Source organism: Bacillus rossius, chromosome 7 (assembly GCF_032445375.1).
Source record: "Bacillus rossius redtenbacheri isolate Brsri chromosome 7, Brsri_v3, whole genome shotgun sequence".
NCBI classification, from domain to species: Eukaryota; Metazoa; Arthropoda; class Insecta; order Phasmatodea; family Bacillidae; genus Bacillus; species Bacillus rossius.
Genome location: NC_086335.1, coordinates 36,899,977 through 36,921,671, shown reverse-complemented (window position 1 = coordinate 36,921,671; position 21,695 = coordinate 36,899,977). Strand labels below are relative to the sequence as shown.

Here is a 21,695-nt window from a genome sequence, read left to right as displayed (position 1 = left end):
TCACGAACATGTCCGTTGATGTATTGAGAAACCGAGATAATACTTTTAACTAGTGTTCTTTGAAAATTGGAGGCGAAAATATTTAACAATGTAATGGCTTGATCAGTGATGTCCGAACGTCAACAGATCATCGTAGTTTGAACTGATGCTGTCTCGTCCGACAAACAGAGTTAATATTTTTTTATACATTTCATGAGTATTGGAACGGATTAATCTGAGCTTTAATCCTCGTACACACCGGCGGTCGAGACGCTTAAAGGGGATGCGATGCTAACGAAGATTTGACGGCTTGAATTGGCGGGGGAAACGGGAGTACCCCGAGAAACCCCACGCCAACGTCCACCACGTTTCCCACAGGCGAAACAATTTGAAAAAGCTGGGAAGTGAGCGCGGATTGCGAGTGGCGTGTGGGCTTGCCACTCAGCCTGATCAATATTTGTAAGTCTGTTAAATGGGGGAACTCAGTTTTAAATAATCAAGTATTTTAACATCCCCGTATTGTTCAGTATATCATTGGAATTATTTCAGTCTCAATTATTCAGGTATTTAGCCGGCGCGTTTAAATAATGGGCTCAAATATTTCTAAAGAGGAAAAAAAATAAAATTTGTAAAAGTGGATTTGGTTTTAATCATTTAATATTTTTTTCAGACCCGTATTTTTCAGGGACGTTATTTCTTAGTAATAATTTATGACAAATATCTAACATAAACAAGCCTTCTTAATTAGCTTAAAATAAGTAGCGAATATAATACAGAAAAAAATGGTTTACTCATATAAAGTAGTGTTTTAAAAAATACAGTTTTAAAGGAAAATTTTTGCAAAGCCATTATAATTATGTGCAATTTTTTTAATGTGAATGCTGTTAAAAAATACTTTCGTGGGGCTTACCAAACGCAAAGAGGGTATTATTGCCCCATAACATTTCCCGGTCGTCGAAGTAATGAGGTGAATCTTGACTTTAATGGGCTAGCAACTATGTCGTGATACTTGAGTTTCGCTTCACTAGCAGCTAAGTCTATTCAGAACTTGGAGCTCAATATAACAAGGACACGATCAAAGAAGATTTAACTGGATCGTTACCGCAAGCCAAATAATTATTTACCCTTCATCCCTACGAAACTTATTATATTCGACTACAAACTTTATCTTCAAACGCAAAGATTACCTTTCAAGCTTTTCTTTATACTTTTGGAATTTCTTGAAACTTCTCAGACAATCAATATTTTCGCTCAAGTAGTAAGTATTTTAGTTCGATTTATATGAAGGTGTGAATATTTCAAGATATTTACGCTTTGCAACTACAATTAAATTTGTTTGTTAAAAATAAACCGCAATGTTGGTTTTTTTTTATCTTAAACACGATTGCCTGTCCGATTATCATGTCACAGGTTTCAAGCTTGTGAACAGGATACGATAGAAAGTTGCAATTGCTGTATGACTAATATTATTTGATACAAAACTGAAATTTCTTTTGTATATTGTAAAATTAATTTTAAGTTTTACTCAAACATATTTAAAATGAAAGTCGAAAACATTTTCTTAATAAGGCATTTGGAATATCGCTTCAAAGTGTTCGTTAAAGAAGAACATAAATATTTGTATACTTTTTGGGATATTAAGACAGTTTTCTTTTTGAATCTTACTGTGAAACGGCAAAATTAATGCATTTAAAATTCATGAGCAGTGAAGGACATAAGCTGTATTTTTTTAATTATTTAATAAATATTATTTAACTAAGTTGCTTGCCGTTAAAGATAAAAAAATAATATTTTATGATACGAAGCCTCGGTTTTATTTTATTTTTTATTCTGATTATTCAATTCAACTAGGTTTTCTTGTTCATTGCTAGTGTGCATTATTATTCATATAATAAGTATTTTCGTTTGTATGTAAACAGAATGAGTCTGAAATTGACTGGCGAATTTCTGATGCAGGTACATTACGGGAAAAGAAAAGAAATACAAACGTAGATACGACTTCGCCCACATGATCAATATTCAGACGCTCATTTTTCCATATAAAATCCATTCTTTCTCTATTATGTGCAATAAACCAGTTGTTCAGCTCACATTTCAAATAAGGAAAATAATCTTGGGAATCTCTTTGGACTCAATGGCGCGCGCGCGCGTGTATTTATTTATTTATTTATTTATATATATATATATACACACTCACGCACAATTGGTTATCTACACTAGCCCACAGTTATTTACGCTTCTGACTTTCTACAAACAAGACAGATGTCGAAATTACTACTTACCACCTCCACCCGCACGCTCTATGTATATTTCTGAGTTATTATCAAGCTAAGAATATTTAGAAATTAGATGTGTGTATTCCTCTATTTTATTTATGTTTTTAATAAAGAAATTCTAAAACATTATAATTATTTTTGTTTCAACGATAAACTTTCTTCCCGCTTTAAATGCCTCAAATATATATATATATATATATATATATATATATATATATATATATATATATATATATATATATATATATATAGGATACTGATCTGATTCAACTCGAATGTTAGTTCCATTTTTTGATATGTAAACATCTAAGCTCTCGGTATACGGCATTTGGTAGAAGTAATTTCGTGAAAATGTAACGGAAGTCGATTAACAGAAATGTGACATATCTAATAACGTAAACTCGAGTATAGTCACTTTCGTAAACATTAGGGTACATATCAAACGTAGTGGTGAGCCAAATGAAACTTTATGATAGTGAAACTACCCTGGAATATATTTGGTAAACTAAAATAGTCATAGTAAAAAGTAATATAAATTTTTAAAATACCTAAGAAAACTGGCATTACAACGATTATAATATATAAATTCTCTCTAAATTCCCAATTAGCTTAATACCACAGTGGTAGAGCGCGTGCATTTTTTTACCTCAATGGACGTGGTTCAAATTTTGTCACTGGATTTTTTAAACTTTTAATTAACATTATAATAATATACTAGGCTATAATAATGTTGAATCAGCTCAAAAAAAATTTGTTTGTAGGACGTATTACAGACTTATTTTAGTAATTTAAGCAAAAACTAATATAAAAACATATAGGCCTACTAAGTGGTATATGTGTTTTAAAATGTTTAAGGTTTAAATTTTAGTACTGCCATAGATGTATAACTTCTAACGTGTGCGGAAGCTATTATTATTTTTTAGTTAAGTTTAACAAAATGAGCAGTATTGTAATAATAGACTATAGCGTCTGAACGTCTAATTTTAACGGAATATGAGCTAAATTATATTAAATGTGTCATTCAATATGTAATTACATCTGCAACTGCGACAAAATATTGTTTTCATTTAAATAAAAAAATTACAATACCATGCTAAAATTATGCCATAATTTTGATGGCTGTAATATTTATTTTTAGCCGCTCTTTGCAACTGGAATAGTGAATGATTGAAGACAGACCTTCATTCCCAATAACTGATAAGGTTAACCATCTAAATAACCAGTTATTCAATCGTAGCCGTAACTATCACAACTGGTATTGAAAAATAACTGTTTCTCTCATCCCTAGCTGCTGTCTGCGTTTGATGGAGGCAAGCAACGTTTGCGATTCAGACAGCGAATACTAGCGGAGGAAGCAGAAAGTATGTGTGCGATTCGCATCCAGAAATGTTGGCAATTGAAAAGCGAATATTTTATTTATCAGTTTATTTATCACGTTTGGCATTAATTTTAAATAATTCTTCGTTTAATTGCGTTTCCGAGTTTCGTATTATACGTTACGTGAACACATAAATTTTCTCGTTACAGAGGTTAGATGTGTACAAATCTCTAACGAGTACTGAAAGACTAGTTCAATTTATTTTTCTGGGCAATTTTTACTAAATAACTGTAAATTATAGCTTTGTTTACGTTTCAAAACTTAGTTTTAACTGAGGAATATTTTTAAAAAAAATCCTCTGGCTTAATTTATGTGGGTATAATTAAAAACCCGAGTTATAAATTCGAAGAAAGATGTATAAACTATCTGGACGACTTCGTTACATTTCAAGCAAGATATGAGGCCTTACCGAAACCAGAGTAAACATTTTGTAGGCAATGATTAGTAGATGAGATGGCACAGTGCTTAAACACTGAAGTTATAAAACTGGGATAGGTTATCATCGCTCTAAGTAGATAACAGCGTTATTATTCTCAAAGTTAGTACTTTTGGTAGGGGCCTACCCATTTTCCAAACGCCCCTTGCAGAGCAAAAAAATATTTTTTTTTGTTTATGAACCACGTGAAGTTGCTTACACAACAGTAAACAGAACAACAGTGGCAGAAGGATTCGTAGACCACTGGTACTATTATTCAGGACTGTCAAATTTGTGAACAAATTACGTGACAGAGACTATAGAACGCAATCCTACAGCATTAAGAAGTACGGGAGTTATTTTAAAAAAAAATCTCTTCACAGATTCGAACCTATATTTAAAAAAATGTATTAACAAGAATGTTTATTTTAGTTTTATATTTCTAATCCAAGCAAACGGTCAAAAATATTAGAAATATTAGAAGAAAAAATGACTTGGTTCTTACGTGGAATAAATAAAAAGAGTGATTATTCGTTTGATCCTGTATTTTCAGTGACTTTCGAGATATATTTTTTTTTTCTCTGCCTGATACGTCAGGTCTATATAAGAATTTTCATCCCAGGATTCCAATTTTGCGAAGAGCATAAATCAGCTGAAAGGCTATTCACGAGCCTCTTTTAAGGGTGACAAACCAATAATTAATGACAAGACGGGGTAGAATTTCCTCCACCCGATCATTTTATTAATGGAAGTTTTGCTGGGTGAGTAATGGTGCGCTGTGGATCTTTAGTAATTGGCAGGTGGTGCGTCAGACGCTATAAGTGTAGTGCCTTTACGCCCCCCGGCCTAATTCCACAGTTTTATTTTATAATTTTACTTCTTAAAAAAATCGCAAATGTGGTAACTTTTGCGTAAATTTATGTATTACACACTTTTATTTAGTTTTAGAAGAAAAGAAATTAATTATTGCATTTGTTACCATGATACGACTTTCAGAAAAATGTCAACCAATTTCTCGTCTTGTGGTCCCTAGACCCCAAAAACAAAAGCTAAATCAAAAATTCATATATATACATATATTTTTTTTGAATGGATACTTACAATAAATACCATCATTTTGTAACAATTAATTTGAGACATATCCGTAAAATATAGAAATGTAAAACTCGGCCTATAGTATGTAAATGCGTAAAATTGGAATAAGGAAATATAAATGGAGAAATTTTATTAAAAAAAAAAAAAAAAACATGAAAAATAAAACAAGTGCAATGTATTTGTAGTCAATAAGAAACCAAATTTAAAAAAAAATGTATTAAAGGTTTTCTGTGACAGGGAACGGAATAGATAAGTAAAGATTAGCACCCTGTTTAGTTCGACGTTGGAGTTTATAAAAAGATTTATTAGGTGATTTGTGGCTTAGTGCTTAAGTCCTCCGCTTCAGAAAAAAAAAACCACGCGATTTGAAAACAGCTCAATATGTCAAAGTGACATCTGTTTACGAAAATCATTTCAAAATACGCTAAGGGGTTGAATGAGTATATCTGTTTCCGTATTTTGATGTAAAACTGTGATTTCATAATATTTAAAAATGGCTAAAACACGTGTTTTTAGAATACCTACTCTTTAAGCATGAAACATACGGTAGATATTCTTAAAAGCACTCAAAGGTCTTGCGTCACACCTTTAACGTTCGTTTTTCCCGTCATATAGTGGCATTGTTGCCGCTCAAAACTCAAAGTATCCCTGAGCACGACGAGAAGACTGCGTGCCAGCCCACAACCTTGCACTTAGAGGCGACACCGCGCTAGAAGCACCAGCGAGCGATGCCCTTATCAACCCCCTCACTAACACAAATACAGCCTTGACTAGGCGGAGCCCTTAAGGTCCGTGCTAACGGCTCGATGCTAATTAACTACTGACCAGAAACGAGAAGGGTGTGTGTTGGGGAGGTAGATGTATGTTAGGAAACAGATACCATCATTCGCGTGGGAATGGAAAACCATTTTGTGGGGAAACACCCCCCTCCCTTTTCCCCCCTTTCCCATGAGGGTGGGCGATATTTGAATTACGACTTCCCTAATGCGAGCCGGATAAGATAGCGTGTGATCAAACATGCTCAAAAAGCATAAGGAATACCTGTAGTGAAGTTACATGTGCAGTGTTTATGCGAGAACGCAGAGTCGGCGAAAATAGTCGTTTGTGGGACGCGTCTTCTATGGTTTATCACAATCTGTCTGCTACAGCCGCGTTCGTGGCAGATAATTCCTCAACTCCCGCCTAGGTTCATCAGCTGTTTGAGCCCTGGGTGAGGATAATTCTCTCGCGACGCTATCTTAGTATCTGCGTTTATTTTTACTCGTCACTTACTCATCAGTAATCAATCAGAGTCTGACAAGGACCAAAAAAATAATCGAGAAAATAAGTGTACGGGTGTGTATGACCAGCGGATCCATGAGCCAAATAAGTATGAGTCAAAATTAATCACGAGCATAATCGGCTAGCCATTTGCAACCCGCGCACTAAGCTTCCCTGTAAACATTTTTACATACTTCTCAAAAAATTTGATAGAAGTTATTAACCTCTAGATTATGTTGGTAATACGTCCTATGAATCCGTACTACCTTTCTTGCATTATTATAGGAATACATTTTAAGTAGGTATATGAAATGTATCACATATACATGGTAAATTTTATATAGAATTAACACATTAATAACTTCTATTAAATGTTAGTAACATATCAAAACTTTTTCAGTGTCACTTGTGAAAATCGTTACCTTCATCACGTACAGGGTTACCATAATTATTTAACAAAGTATTTCCCAAAAAATATTCATAGTATTTTTTTGTCTCTTGACTTGCTAGCATTCTCTAATTCAGCCTCTTCTTCCCCCCAAATTCATTTGTATCTATTCCCCCTTTACCAAAAGCTTGTCCAAATACGTTAACGTTCTGTACTTAGCAACCTAAGGAATAAAAATGTACGTGCGCCAACAACACTAAATTTTAGCGTTACTGGAGAAGGTCATAGTTTGTCCTTGTGATCACCAGGCGTCTCGCTCGTGTAGCAATAGTTGATGGTTCTGTTCCCAATTTCTGACATGAGTTAGTTGACGAACTACCAAGTAGGTATCAAATTGGTTTCGTGACTACTATAATCTCTGAGATCTTGTCACTTTTAGGGCTGTTATGCCACGCCATCTTATATTCTCAAATATTTTGCCACAAGCAAGAGCTTACCCGGCTCAAACTAAACAGAAAAAGGAGGGGAGGGTTAATATGGAAATAGAAGTGAATTGGGCACACACACCCTGCGCCAAATTACTCGATACCGTGACTACAAATGTTTGCTACACAATAATGAATAAACCTAATATAGATAACAATCCAAAATAAAATACAACAAGCTCTATGTTTGAATAGGGAGGGGTATTTCTTTGCATGACTAATGTGGCAAGACTTTTTAATCGGGTAACTTTGACCATTCATACTTAAAGATATTTACTATACTAATTCAGCAAATTATTTTAAACGATGGTTAATTTAAGCAAATAACTTGCTAAGTTCACACATAGTAAATTTTTTGCAGTATGAATAGTTAAAAATATACGATTAAAAATTATTGCCTAATAAGTCGTGTAAAGAAATGTTTTTTTTTTCTTCCCAAAACTAAATGATTATCAATATTATGGTCATTCATGAATGTGTAAAAACAAGTTTTATTCACGGTATCTAAAAATTTCTCGCAGGGTAGGGATTTTAAAACTTTTGGCGCAAAAACTATGACACTTTATTTTTCAATTTTTATTTTTACTTCGGAATCGTAATTAACTGTCCTACAAACGTTGTCGGCTTGACGACTTCAGCGATATTCTCTATGTAAGCTCTAGCATAACTCTCAATTTATCCTCGCCTACAGATGTTATTGTAATATAATATTTTATTTCATTGTCTTAATACTCTACTAGCGTAACTTAATGTTGCAAAACATTTCACTTTCATGATTGAAATATTTATTCCTGTTTAGTTCGTATGCGATGCTCATTCTGGTATTTTTACACGCTTTTATAGCTTGGTCCTGAACCAATTAATAATTCAGTCTGGCTTTCATATTGAATATAGTGTATCACTATACACTATAAACTTTTAAATAATCCTAAAATTTCAAAAATTTTGATTAAAGGCTTGTGTTTAATTTTTTTTATACTTAACACAGAACTATTTGTCATATTCGCGCAACATTATTTGCACTTATAGGGGAGTCATCACAATAATACGGCGCGCTGTTAGTTTAACACACACAAATTTAGTGACGTTATAGACTTGAGATTAGTTTGTTTACGATGAGCACATTTTCCCATTGTTTTTCTGTTACTAAGCACTCAGAGCAAGTGAATGCCTAAAGCAAATAGCTGGTCTAGTAAAAGCGACTCGCGTTAGAAAAACACCTCGTTATCTTCTTGACCTTGTACTCTGGTCTTTAGAAGAAAAATTAACACCTATTTCAAACAATGCCAAGACGAAGACGTCAAAGAACCACAACACTACTGTATGATCGTACAGTTGCCATAAGTAACGAAAACTTATTTATGATAAAACATTATAAATTTCATGAAAACAAAAAAAAAATCAATGGTATCCGACTGACTTAATACCTACCATTTAATAGGTTAATTTAACCTTCCGTGTAAAACAATAAATTCAGCCGAATTCGCGAGTTAAAATTTTTTGAGCCATAATGTGTTAGTTTTCAGTATTAAAGCGTAGATTATCAAGTATTTTTAAGTTGACATAAATTGTATATTTTTAAGTTGAAATAAATTTTTATAAAACTAGTTTGTGCCTAAAGATTTCTTGAAATGTTGCTACAATTTGTAAAGACTCGACAGTACTTGACATTTATTACTATCAATGATTAAGTGGTACTATTAAAAAAATAAGCGCAATAATAAAACTTTCACTTGGCGTCGTAATAAATAATTATTTTATAGTGATATTATATGATAAATATTTCATCTGTGAGTCATTAAAGAGTTAATGATCAATATTCAGTGTTACCATGAGATATAAAAATTCTTACATACATATAATTTACTGTTTACGATATTTACAATTAATTTCACGTTTTAGTAAAATATAATTTTGATGGAAATATTGACACATTCGTTTAATGATAAACTTCCAAACATATGGTTCACAGTGAGAAATTATTTTCAAGACACCAAAAAATGTGTAACATCTTACAAATAAATCTATTATTATTTATTTTTAATTTCGGGATTTTGTAACACGGTATTCATAATTTTTCAAATATTCTTCAAAGAATACACCAATTCAAAAAATCAATTCACTCAACTTGTTTCAACTCCTTTGCCGTTATATATCATAATTAGTTTATTTTTTATTCGAAAATAATAAATCTATCGTGATAAGATTTAAATTTACGTAGTTGTGTAATGTTTGTGATGTGTTTATTATAAATATATAGAAAGCAAATTTATAAGCAAAAAATATTCAACAGACTGTATCCATAAAAGCAAATATATATAGTGCTTTAAAAGTACTCGTGATCATAAAAATATATTATTATATGTTTTCCTCCAAACTTTCTCATGTGTCTAAATATTGTTTTTAAATTTTAATTATAGTGAGCTATATTATTGTTTAGCATATATTTATGACATTACACAAAACATTTAAAAATAACATCAATGGACCTTCTGTTGCGTTCGTTCAGATGTATAAGAAATTATGTTTTACTTAAAAATTAATTAGAAAATTCTTCACAAATTTATAGTGAATTTTTACTTTTAAGAGTTGGTGATTTTGTAACACCACCGACGACTTCCGTGAAAATATGTCAAATTTTAGCAGCTTTTGAATTGTTTTGTAGCCAGTGATGGAGAAGCGCGAACTGGGAGGAAAGTGAGCTGTTTTGACGAGCAAACTCAATTCCTTGACTGCGTACATGTGAGCGACGTAACTTAAATTGCAAGTTTTGGGTGATAGAGTGAGCCACAAGGAAGACTTCTTAATAGTTTCGTAATGCTTCTTAGACACAGTGCGAGTTAATGTATGCTATATCACAACCAGTTCCTTGCCTTTACTAGAACAGAATGTGTCATGGATTGTTTTGTAAGTTGGGCTTTAACTGAATTATAAGTTACACTTTTAAAATATTTTGGCAACGTTCATAAACATTAAATGCAAGTTGTTAACCTATACATGTCTATGAGAAATTCACCATACAAATATGATATTTCGTTAAAATAATTTAGGAAAACGTTACATGCATGGAAAGTGTATGGTAAAATTGTAATACAATATGTAGGTTTGTAATTTCCACTGCATGCTTAAAAAAATTCAAAAATTATTTACAGTGAGCCTTAAATTAAGTTTTGTCTTATGAAGCATATTTGAAGTGGCTTTCTCAACAAAATAATAGCCTTTATTTCATTAATTAGTTAAATAATTATAAATTTTATATTAATCCAAAAAAATACGAATGTTCTAATAATATAGCACAGATAAATTCACCGAACTAGAGTCCAAGGCACTTGAGTATAAAATAAGTCTACAAGTTTACGAGCAGCTATAGTCTTTCCTAATCAGTGGACTGCACTTGCACTGAGAGAAAATTTGGTTTGCCTAAACAAAATATACGTTTTTATATGGCTACACAATTATATACATTTGATTCAAACAAATATTCGGTGTGCTAAATATTTCGCTTACTCAACAAAATTATTTTGTCAAATGACTGTGTATTGAGTGAACAAAACGAATTCTTGTTTACGAATCACTTTAATTAGGCGAAAAAAAATAATTTTCTACTACCTAAATACTATAGCCTATCTTTCTGCGCAGTTTACTGCTGTTATAAACGGGGATTACTAAGTTTCAGTTTCTTATGCATTGAAGGCCTACGCGATTTTTTTATTCAGCTAAAATATCTATTATTTACGCTTAATATGACAGATCTAAAGTAGTACAACGTATTTAAATACATCGTTGAAATAAGCTCGAATTTTTTTTCATAAATTTGGTGTCTGTGTTTATCGTTTGTGGAAAGAAGAAAGTTTCTGCTGTAGACTTGAAAAAGTTTTTTAATGTACTCTTTTTTAAACTGTCCGGAATAGAGTTTGTGTTCGTTTAATGGAATCAAAAATGGTACTGGTGAATTTACGGAGATAACCGTAATAATTTAATTTTTGTGAATATTCCTAGATTATTCGTAACCAGCGTTCTTACTAAATATCTTAAGGTGAAAATCGTGGACGGCGCATGAACACGAGGCCGGCCCGACACGACTCTGCTCGCAACGAAAGAATCGGCGTGCGTGTGGCCATAAAGGTCCGAGTCGCGTAACTTTGCTCGAAAACGACTGTCCTCAAAAGCAGTACCAGTGCTTACTCATCGCCCAGCTTGCCGCTTGTCGAGAGAGCAGCGGTGACAAAAGGATACGGCACAAATTTCAACGATTGTGTAATTTGAGATAAGAACAGAGATGGGTGGCAGAAGGCTCTATACGACAATTTTGGTAGTAATTATGATACGCATCTGGTTTGAGACAAGTCACATGATAGGAATATACTGACCCAATCGCCTGTGAGTTCTGTGGCTGCGGACAGAGGCGCTCCGAGCCCGTCTGGTGCTGTTCACCGTCCAGAATTTTTACGTGACAACGTCTAATAAATCGATGAACGCCGGCTGCACGCACGAAAAAGTATTCCATTACGCACATTGTCCCGTTACGCTGTGTCCCGTTACGCTCATTGTACGCTTGCGCCGCATCTATCTCTCTTCCACTCGATTGGAACAACCATCGATTTGACTTTTTTGAGGCACATTAAACTTGAAACACTCCCATTCGTTTCCTACTTTTCCTATCATCGTCCTGTCCTTAACATAATAACACAGATTGGAAGAAGTTAAATAGCAAACAAGTATAAAAGTTATAGTTAAAATAATCTGTTCGTTAAAGTAATAAACATATTTGAATTAATGAGTGCAAATAAAAGTAAACTCATCAATTAAATTGTAGATTTCATTTCCTTTCTTCTTTGTATCCATACAAAATAGTGATAATTCAATAAAAAATGATTCAATTTTATTCATAAAAGTATGCAATCATTTCATCAATGTTTTGTTATGACGTTGTCACGTTAAACTATCGTCCGCAAACTGAATTTACAGACAACCAATTTTTTTTTACCTAGAAATATTTACTGAGAACTATTCTTCCGAAGACGAGGAAGGAGGGTAGTTTTTTTAGTGACGTGAAGTTGACAGAACGAGAGTTGCAGAAGGATCTGTAACTCGCTCGGCGCGAGGGAAGGACTGGTCAATGAGGGGGAGAGAAGTGGTGGTAGGACTGACCTGCGGATCCGGCAGCGAGGCGGCGAGGCCAGCCGCGGGCAGCAGCCACAGCGCCAGGCAGAGCATCCTCGGGACCGCGCGACTGGCGGGCCACGCGCGCGCGACAGAGAGAGAGGGAGAGAGAGAGAGAGAGAGGGCGGTCTTCGTCGCTCGGCGAGCGCGGGTCGTGTGGGGCGGCGCGCGCCCGGCGGCGTCGTTTTAAAGGCGCGCTGCCGCGCATGCGCACCGTGATCCGTGCCCCCCTCCCTCCCTCCATCCTCCTTCCGGGGTGGACTGGAGGGGGGAGGGGCACGCGCACACCGGAGCAACTATGTAAGATATCACCAACATGTGAAATACACGCGTTATGTTTTGAAGGTTGGCATGATATATAATGCACGGAAATGTTTTTTTCTTCATTGTTAAATAAAATATAATTTAATTGTTATCAAATAAAAAAAATTAACAGCAATTTGAGCAATTTTTGTTAGTAAATAAGTATATATATTTCTTGAGCCCGAAGTCTAAAGTTTCGATCAAAATAGTTTGTACTTGTTTTTCTAAAGAAAAAAGAATTACTGGTACGAGAATTGGTCTTGTTATAATTTGGCACATATTTATGTGTTGAACTTTAAAAACCGTTTCAGACACATCTTAACATATTTGCTACTGCTACTTTCACACACACTTGTTAAAATTTAACCTGTTGATAATTCACAGCCCAACTCTAGCAGCAACACATTTACCTTTGTAAGAAATAAAAGACCTTCGGAAAATATATAACGCTAACTCTCGGTCTTACACACCGAGTAATTTCTTTTTCTTTTTTTGACCTTAATATTAATTAAGAGGGTTTCATGTGAATTTTTTCCGATGACCCTCTTGAAATTGATGTTGGGTCACAAATTGTCCAACCAGACATCAAGTAAATATTTATTTTCTGATAAATTATAAGCACTTGCGTAACGTTTAGCCGCTTTCATAGATAAAATATTTAGTTCAAAATTTGTTGAGAATTTTTGAGAAAAATTATAACGCAAGAGGGCTATCGTGATAAACTAACAGGAATAGTCCTCACACATTGGTGTTGAAAAGAAAATTAAATAACCAATATGGAGCTGGAGACCGAGACTTAACTGCAATATTATATAAACATATTTATACGGTTTAAAACTGAACCAGTGGTTTTAATCTATTAAATTAGTGAAATTTAAATTGTAACGGGTGTTTTCCACTCTTCCGTTATTTATTTATTTTTCCTCCGCGACGTACAAAGGGAGTTTCTTCGCATCCCTGGATGGACGCAACCCGCAGCACTTCTCAGTGCGAGGCCCCCCTCAGTTCGCCTGTGGGTTAGGCGACCCACGAAGCTTGAGCGAGGTTGAATGGAAAGGTTCTCGTCCTTTTGACAACTCTGTGACACTGAAAATTCCGCCCGGTGGGTATGTTTTCTGCACAGTTTGGACGAACAGAAGAAAGGATTATCCTGTGTTATAAAGACAGCATCCCCTAGTATATAAAACCTTAGTTTTAGCAGCAACTGAAGCGCCCCATACACTAGCGGATATGCTCGCCGAGTGTATGGGCTCGTCCGGTCTCTGTCAGACCGAGCATGCTCGGTTCGCCGTCGGATGGCAGTTCCCTCCGAGCCGAGCCCCGGACCGAGCATATCCGCCAGTGTGTGGCAGGTCCCAACATGCTCGCCCCGAGCCTACAGTGAGTGTGCTGTCTGTTGTCGCATCAGCATGTCTTTTAATTACAATAAAGTTATTTGGGAGGAGTTCATAAATTTATGTCGCACTCGTCGACCAGTGTGGGATATAAGGAGTAAGGAATGTGTCAATAGGCATATAAAACGAGAGTGCTACGAACTGCTAGTTAAAAAAAGCCAGAGAAATGTTTCCAAACGCCGATTTCGACTTTGCGAAGAAACAAATTCACAATTTACGTGCAAGCTTTCGTCGTGAACTGCGAAAAATTAAAACATCCAAACAAAATAATCCGCCAAACAGTGCAATGCTACTTGCAGCCATTGTGCAAGTACAACACCGACTGTCTTTATAGAGAAAGAGACGAGCCTGCTCGTGTAGTGTGTGGTAGCGGCCATGCGCCGAGCATGCTCGCCGAGCCAAGTCGGTCTGTTTCGTATGCCATGCCATGCCAGATACCTACCTCAGACTACACACGTCCAAGTTGACAATTAGTCAAGCTGCATATACTACCTAATTATTGCAAAGCTCTAAGTTTAAGAGTTATTTAAAATCATATTTAATTGTACTTGCGCAAGTTTTTTTAATATGTACGAGAAAAAATTTCCGTACTTTTTTTATTGTTTAAAGAATCTAAATTTATTTATTTGTGTGGATAAGAGTTTTTTCATTTGTCATGTTACCCGCATCCTTACTATTCTCAATTATTGTCTCTTGTTCTATAACAAATAGTAATAATTTATCTCTATACGCGATAATAAAGAAGTTTCGGTTCTGTCGCTCGCACATTTTTTTTAATGTACAAATTTACAAGTATCTGTAATTTGTTATAAATATTTATATTCCAATTACAAAAAAAAATTTGGTTGTCTGTAAAGTCGGTTTACGGACGATAGTTTAACGTGACAACGTATAACAAAACATTGATGAAATGATTGCATACTTTTATGAATAAAATTGAATCATTTTTATTGAATTATCACTATTTTGTATGGATACAAAGAAGGAGTGAAATGAAATCTACAATTTTATTGATAAATTTACTTTTATTTGCACTCATTAATTCAAATATGTTTCTTACGATAACGAAGAGATTATTTTAACTATAACGTTTATACATGTTTGCTATTTAACTTCTTCCAGTATGTGTTATTCTGTTAAGGATAGGACGATGATAGGAAAAGTAGGAAACGAATAGGAGTGTTTCAAGTTTAATGTGCCTCGGAAAAGTCAAATCGATGGTTGTTCCAATCGAGTGGAATAGAGATAGATGCGGCGCAAGTGTACAATGAGTGTAACGGGACAAAGCGTAACGGGACAATGTGTGTAACGGTACAATGTGCGTAACGGGGCACTTTTTCGTGCGTGCAGTCGGCGTTCATCGATTTATTATACGTCACGTCAAATAATAATAATTACAGTGTGTGCGTTGCTGCTGCAGACGTGGGCGGTCAAGGCCTGAAATGTACCTGCAGGGTCACAGCAGGATGCCTACCTGCAAGGGGCAAACAGCACGGCCTTTCTAGCGTCTCCACGCGTGAGAGAAATAATCCTGCAGTTGTCTCCCTCGACCCACGCGGTGTGGTGGAACATGATTTCACTTACCCCGAGTCAGACACCCGAATAACCTACGTTCGTGTACACTCGAGGATTTTATGCATTTTTGACGTGATGACGTCTAATAAATCGATGAACTCCGGCTGCACGCACGAAAAAGTGTCCCGTAACGCACATTGCCCCGTTATGCTGTGTCCCGTTACGCTCATTGTACGCTTGCGCCGCATCTATCTCTCTTCCACTCGATTGGAACAACCATCGATTTGACTTTTTCGAGGCACATTAAACTTTAAACACTCCCATTCGTTTCCTACTTTTCCTATCATCGTCCTATCCTTAACAGAATAACACAGATTGGAAGAAGTTAAATAGAAAACATGTATAAAAGTTATAGTTAAAATAATCTCTTCGTTAAAGTAATAAACATATTTGAATTAATGAGTGCAAATAAAAGTACATTTATCAATTAAATTGTAGATTTCATTTCACTTCTTCTTTGTATCTATACAAAATAGTGATAATTCAATAAAAATGGTTCAATTTTATTCATAAAAGTATGCAATCATTTCATCAATGTTTTTTATGACGTTGTCACGTTAAACTATCGTCCGTAAACCGACTTTACTGACAACCAATTTTTTATGGGTAAACTTTTGACAAGGTTGGTCAGGTTACTTTAGAAATTACGTTAATTCGCATTTGAATCCTCGAAAAAAAAATTGTTCATGTGTAACATATGAGCTCTCGGTGCACGCCATTGGTGGGAGTAGTTTCGTTAATGGGACGGAAATGTGTAACAGGAAGCAGGGAGAAGCGCATGGTGCTGCTTATAGTCGGCGCTTGTGCTGCAGCGGTCAGAGAGAGCAAACATTTCCATGGCGTTTGACAAGAGAAAGAGAGAAATGTAGAAAAAAGAAAGAAGACACAGCTGTTTACCTTTAATTCCGATAATGGTAATCTTGAAAAGCGCAAAACATTTTCATGTGGTTTTTCTAACACGTTATAAATACTTTGTGAAATAATAATGCTTAATATATACATAATATAAAATCAATACATTTATAAGTGTTGTGTTATAATGCGTATTTTGTCAATACATAGTTTGTGATGTGATAGGTTATTTGTTACACATGAATGGCAAGTACTGAAAGACTCGCTCACTATATATATTATATATATATTGTGTGTATATATATATGTGTATATATGTATATATGTATATATATATACTGCTGGCAGGGAATTTGAGACAATGAGCGTAACTAAGAAGCGTAATGAAATAAAAAAGAAGATAACATTTAGAGGGAATAAGATAGATATTTATGACGTTTTGCAGGTTTTTAGTCGCCCTGTGTGTTACGATTGTGAACCTTTGATGTGAATCTCCACTCTCTGCTTAATTACATACTAATTGATGCGCCCACGCTTCGCTACGGCAGTCCATAGGCAGAACTCTCTCGCACAGTTCATTATACATGCCCCTCCTCATGGGTACGCCACTGAGGATCTTTGAACAAAAAGATAAAAAAACTAATCGTTTTGAGAATCGACCTATGAAGCAAAACAATATTTATAATTAAGATAAACAGAAGAAAAATAAACCAAAGGTGCAACCTTGGAGTTAACAGTTTTCAGTGGCCTTCAAATTCGCATTTATTTAACCAACATTGCCATGTAATTTAATAGAAAAAAATGACATTCTTGGAAAGACTGGGCTTATATACTAACGGGGACGAGGCATCAACAATGCAATAGTCGTTACCATGGAGACGAAAAAGCATTAACGATACAACAGTCGTTGCCATGGATATATCGGGTGAAATGCAATCCAAAATTGCTTTAAAAACTTAATTAAAACAATGCAAAAACAGACCCCTCTTGAAGAATTCACGTGACAATCCACGTCTCTATACCTCGCTGGTTTCGCGATACGCGAGCTACAGACAGACAAATAAACTCTCTCTTTTATTAATATACGAGGCGTGTCCTGAAAGTAATTAACGTTTGGTCATAAAAAAATAAATAATGAAAAATCGTTTTGTAGAATTCTTAGTTTACTACATATCTACGTCACAATTTTACATAGTCATCATTCAGTTCCTAGTATTACAAAGCTTTAACTGTTTATTTAACCCCTCTCCCTAGAAGTTTGCCAACCCGAAATTAAACCAATTGTCAATCGTAATTTTGTACATTTTGCTGTATTGTTTACCCACCTTTCATAAATCAAACAAAATGACGCTCTTTTCGCGCCCAAAAAAAAACTGTAGCCATCATTTTTTGACTCGAGTACGGAGATTGCTTAAACCTTTTTCGGAGATGTTTACTGAGCGCCTGTACTTAGGCAACACGTATTACGTATTCGAAGTCCATGATGCCTACGGCTGAGGCGTCCGTTCCATTCCCAGGCGAAGAACTTCTATGCAGATGGGTTAAAGAAACTGGTAGAGCGTTTCAAAAAGTGCTTGGAACTGAATGGTGACTATTTAAAAATGTAATGTAGATATGCAGTAAACTAAAACTTTCAGTAAAACTTGTTTTTTCATGAGTTAATTTTTTAATGGCCAAATAGAGCTTACTTTCCGGACACGCTAGATGAAATGACTTGCCGTGAAACACATGTGGCAGCTGAAGCACTCCATGGCTTATTTGTAATATGACATACAAGCATATGTACTTACGTACTTTGTACATACTTTCACACGTACATACTTGCTCATTCGCATACACTCTCATGTACGCTTGTATACTTGCACACTTGTACACGAGTTTCAAATCATTTTGTACACTAAAAAATTTCAATTACTCTAGCTGCGGATTTTCACATCCAAAACGTGTGATGGCCACCCAGTTAGGTAGTTTTTTTTTCACATTTCTAGGTGATCGTTACTAAAAAATAATTGGTAAAGTTAGGTCAGTTACATAAATAAAACGTAAAATTGTTGTTTAAGTATTCAAATTTTCGCATAAAATATTTTTATGGTTCTTTTTTTTCTGTAAGGATGCATATTCAATCATCTAGGTAAACTTCATTCAAAATACTCTATAATCGTTCATTTGCATAATAACTCCGGAAATGTTCACGGACTGATCGGGAGTAAATGAAACGTAGGCTTCCTGCGTGGTGTGTGGTGGGCAGTATGCCTTTCAGGAGCGGCGGGGCCAGTGCGTCAGGGGGTAATGACGAACAACCTGTTGGAAGGGTCTGGTCCTCGGAACGAACAATACACCCGCGACCAGCAGCAGAGTTTCTAGACTTAGTTTGATCCCACACTTGCTCATTAACGATATCACTCATCATATTGAAATAAATACCAATTTTACTAATGGTTCGAAGTTTTTACCTTTCAATTTAGTCATCCTAGTGTCAAAATTATTTCGATTTCTTTTAGATTCGTTCTATTATATTTTAGGGTTAGTGTAGGTTTAATTTGCTCTTTCCTGACATTTGGTTTAAACGGACATGGCTCTTTTCGTTTCAAAGTACAGATATAAATTGCTTTTTTTGTCACAGAACCTTATTTTGGTCATCCCTGGTAATTAGGGTTGATTGTATCAAAACTTAATTCAAGCAAAAGCTTAAGATAGTATTAAGATTAGTTAGAAAAAACTCTGAAAGTATGGTATTCTGTGTCCACTAAGAAAGGTATTATTTATTTAAAGTTAAACCCTCCTATGTTTCCCTTCTCAAGAGTTAATTGTTGGTGTTATCAAAAAACCTCTGACAGAAGTTTTTTACTACTCTTAGTAGACATAATAACCTAAAATTTCACTAACTCATTCAGGATTTTCCATCTATATGATTTACACGTTCTTTGAATGATTCTTGTAGTGGAGAATATTGATTTCGAAGATTATTTTGGATATACTCCAGTGAGTCCGGCTTCAGACTCCTGATTGGCGACTTCCCGCCGCACTCCGGCAGTCTGCAGGTAGCCGCACTTTCAGGCGCGTGACCTGTGTTCGCTTCTCGGACTTGCTGAGCTCTCGTCTCAAGCTGAGGGTTCTTGTGGAAAAAAAACTATATCTAAACAGTTCTAGAACATTTTTGAAGTGAAACTTCTAATGCAACTTCCAACAAGGTTGCGTTAAACGTTCAACGCTCCTGGGGAGGGGGAATAGAAAGAGACAGCGAGAGTGAATGCGTGGCACTCGAACGCATGCGCGTAGTATACCTGTTACAGGCCAGCGCGAGCGTTAGCAACGAGTAGCGTCCAATATCGCAACGCAAGAGGGAGAGAGAAAGAAAGATACACAAAGGTAGAAAGTAGGAGAGAGAAAAAGAGTGAGTCGGTAGATCCCAAGCACATGCGCGTGGTATTCTTGCTATGCAGTGAAGTAAACAGTGAAGTTTCACTTCTTCCGCGCGGAGGGACTCCACGCACTATTTTTTATGCTTTACTCCATTCTTATGACAACATTTAATGCAAATTTTCTGATTCATATTCTTATAAAAATATACAAAAAAACCAAACGCCTATGGTACCAAAACAAATTTCACTTCTTCGACGGCTGACAACAAAATAAAAATCCAATATGGGTAACGATGTACAGATACTTTTTAGACTTATTAATCAATGTAGCAATGAAAAAATCGCAGTAATCGGACTAATACAACCAGCGAAATTATATAATTCCCATTACTATTTTAACACACCTCAAATACCTAGTTTGTGATACGTATATTTATCGAGTGAAAAAATACCCATTACATTTAACAAAATATTTATTGTTGAAAATTTTGAGTTAACTGTTTTACTTTAACGAAATACAGAAACACAACACACAATTCAAGATTTATAGGGGGGGAAAAGTTTTCAATTTTTCAATATCAATAGTAAATAAAAAATCCCAGCATTTTCTAAGAGTAATTTAACGCAACCTTGGGTAAATGAAATCTGTACTGGGATTTTACCCGTTACCCTCCTCCTCGTCTCACCCCCCTCCACCAACTCCCCCTTAACCATTGGAAATTAATATCTTATCACTGCTCCACCTCACTATATTCTATCAATTAATTGTTAAGTAAATAAACAATAGCAAACCATATTTTTGTTTTAATTTTACTGTCCCTCGAGAAAATCTCAAAGCAATAATGAATTATTTACTTTCTAAAGGCGTAACTAAACAGCAAACGAGTTATTTCATTAGTTTGTGGCAGGAGAGTACACAGAATTGAATGGAGAAGGGGGTGGGGGGTGGAAGAACCATGCCACTTTCCCCGCTGTTTGCTTTCAAATTCTTTCCTTTTGTTAATGTTAATGATAGATTTGTTTTTAGGTTTTCGGGGGGAGGGGGTTATATCCCCGCATTCTGCCACATGCAAACTCCCCTACGTTTGTAATAATGTATTTTGAATAACATTAATGACTAGATCTTCACAAATTAATTTGAAATAGCAAACCCCTCTTATCCAATAATTGTTTTTGAGTTTTCCTTGCTTTGCAGTAAATTTTGAATAATTCATTTTTTTATATCGATCTTGGGAATTATGGAAATGTCATACAAATAATTTAAAAAATAAATTATGTACAGTACACATGAAATCTTATATTCTTAAAATTATTGCTCTAAACAAGATCAATTTAGTTTACTTAATGCTCAATATTTAATGTTTTGGGAGGAATATTTGCTTGTGTAATGGAAAGCAAAAATTAAAAAAATATATATTAATTTTCCATATATTTTATGTTTCTTATCTCTGAAAACAGGACATTGCTTGCCATTAATTTTTTTAATAAAAAGCCCTCTAATACTTCCCCAGCTAATAAACGCGACGGAACAAACAATTCGAGGATTACAACAGGTATGTCCTCGGAGCAGACTTTTTCTTTCACGGAGCTGATTTTATCAAAAAAATTCTTTTATTTGTCTGGCGTTAGCCGGTGCGGCGTGGTGGTCGGGGCTGTACGTGACTGAAATTAACTTCGGAGCGAACGTGAACCCTGAGCGGGGGGAAGGGTAGAGGGGTGGGGGTGAGGCTAAATATACCCGGCGCCACGGGGGGGGATGACGCCGGCGGA

General features: G+C 35.2%; 1 protein-coding gene across 2 annotated transcripts in view; it reads right to left on the bottom strand.

The window, feature by feature from the left end:
- The window catches only part of LOC134533830 (corticotropin-releasing factor-binding protein), a 138,980-nt gene extending 126,385 nt beyond the window's left edge, over positions 1-12,595 (bottom strand). Inside the window, exon 1 of one of the 2 annotated variants that reach the window (XM_063371512.1) lies at positions 12,428-12,595. In XM_063371512.1, coding sequence (XP_063227582.1) covers positions 12,428-12,493 — 66 coding nt within the window. In that variant the 5' untranslated portion in view covers positions 12,494-12,595. The remainder of the gene's footprint in view (positions 1-12,427) is intronic. The other variant, XM_063371513.1, reaches the window with a different exon arrangement.
- Between the last annotated feature and the right edge of the window lie 9,100 nt (positions 12,596-21,695).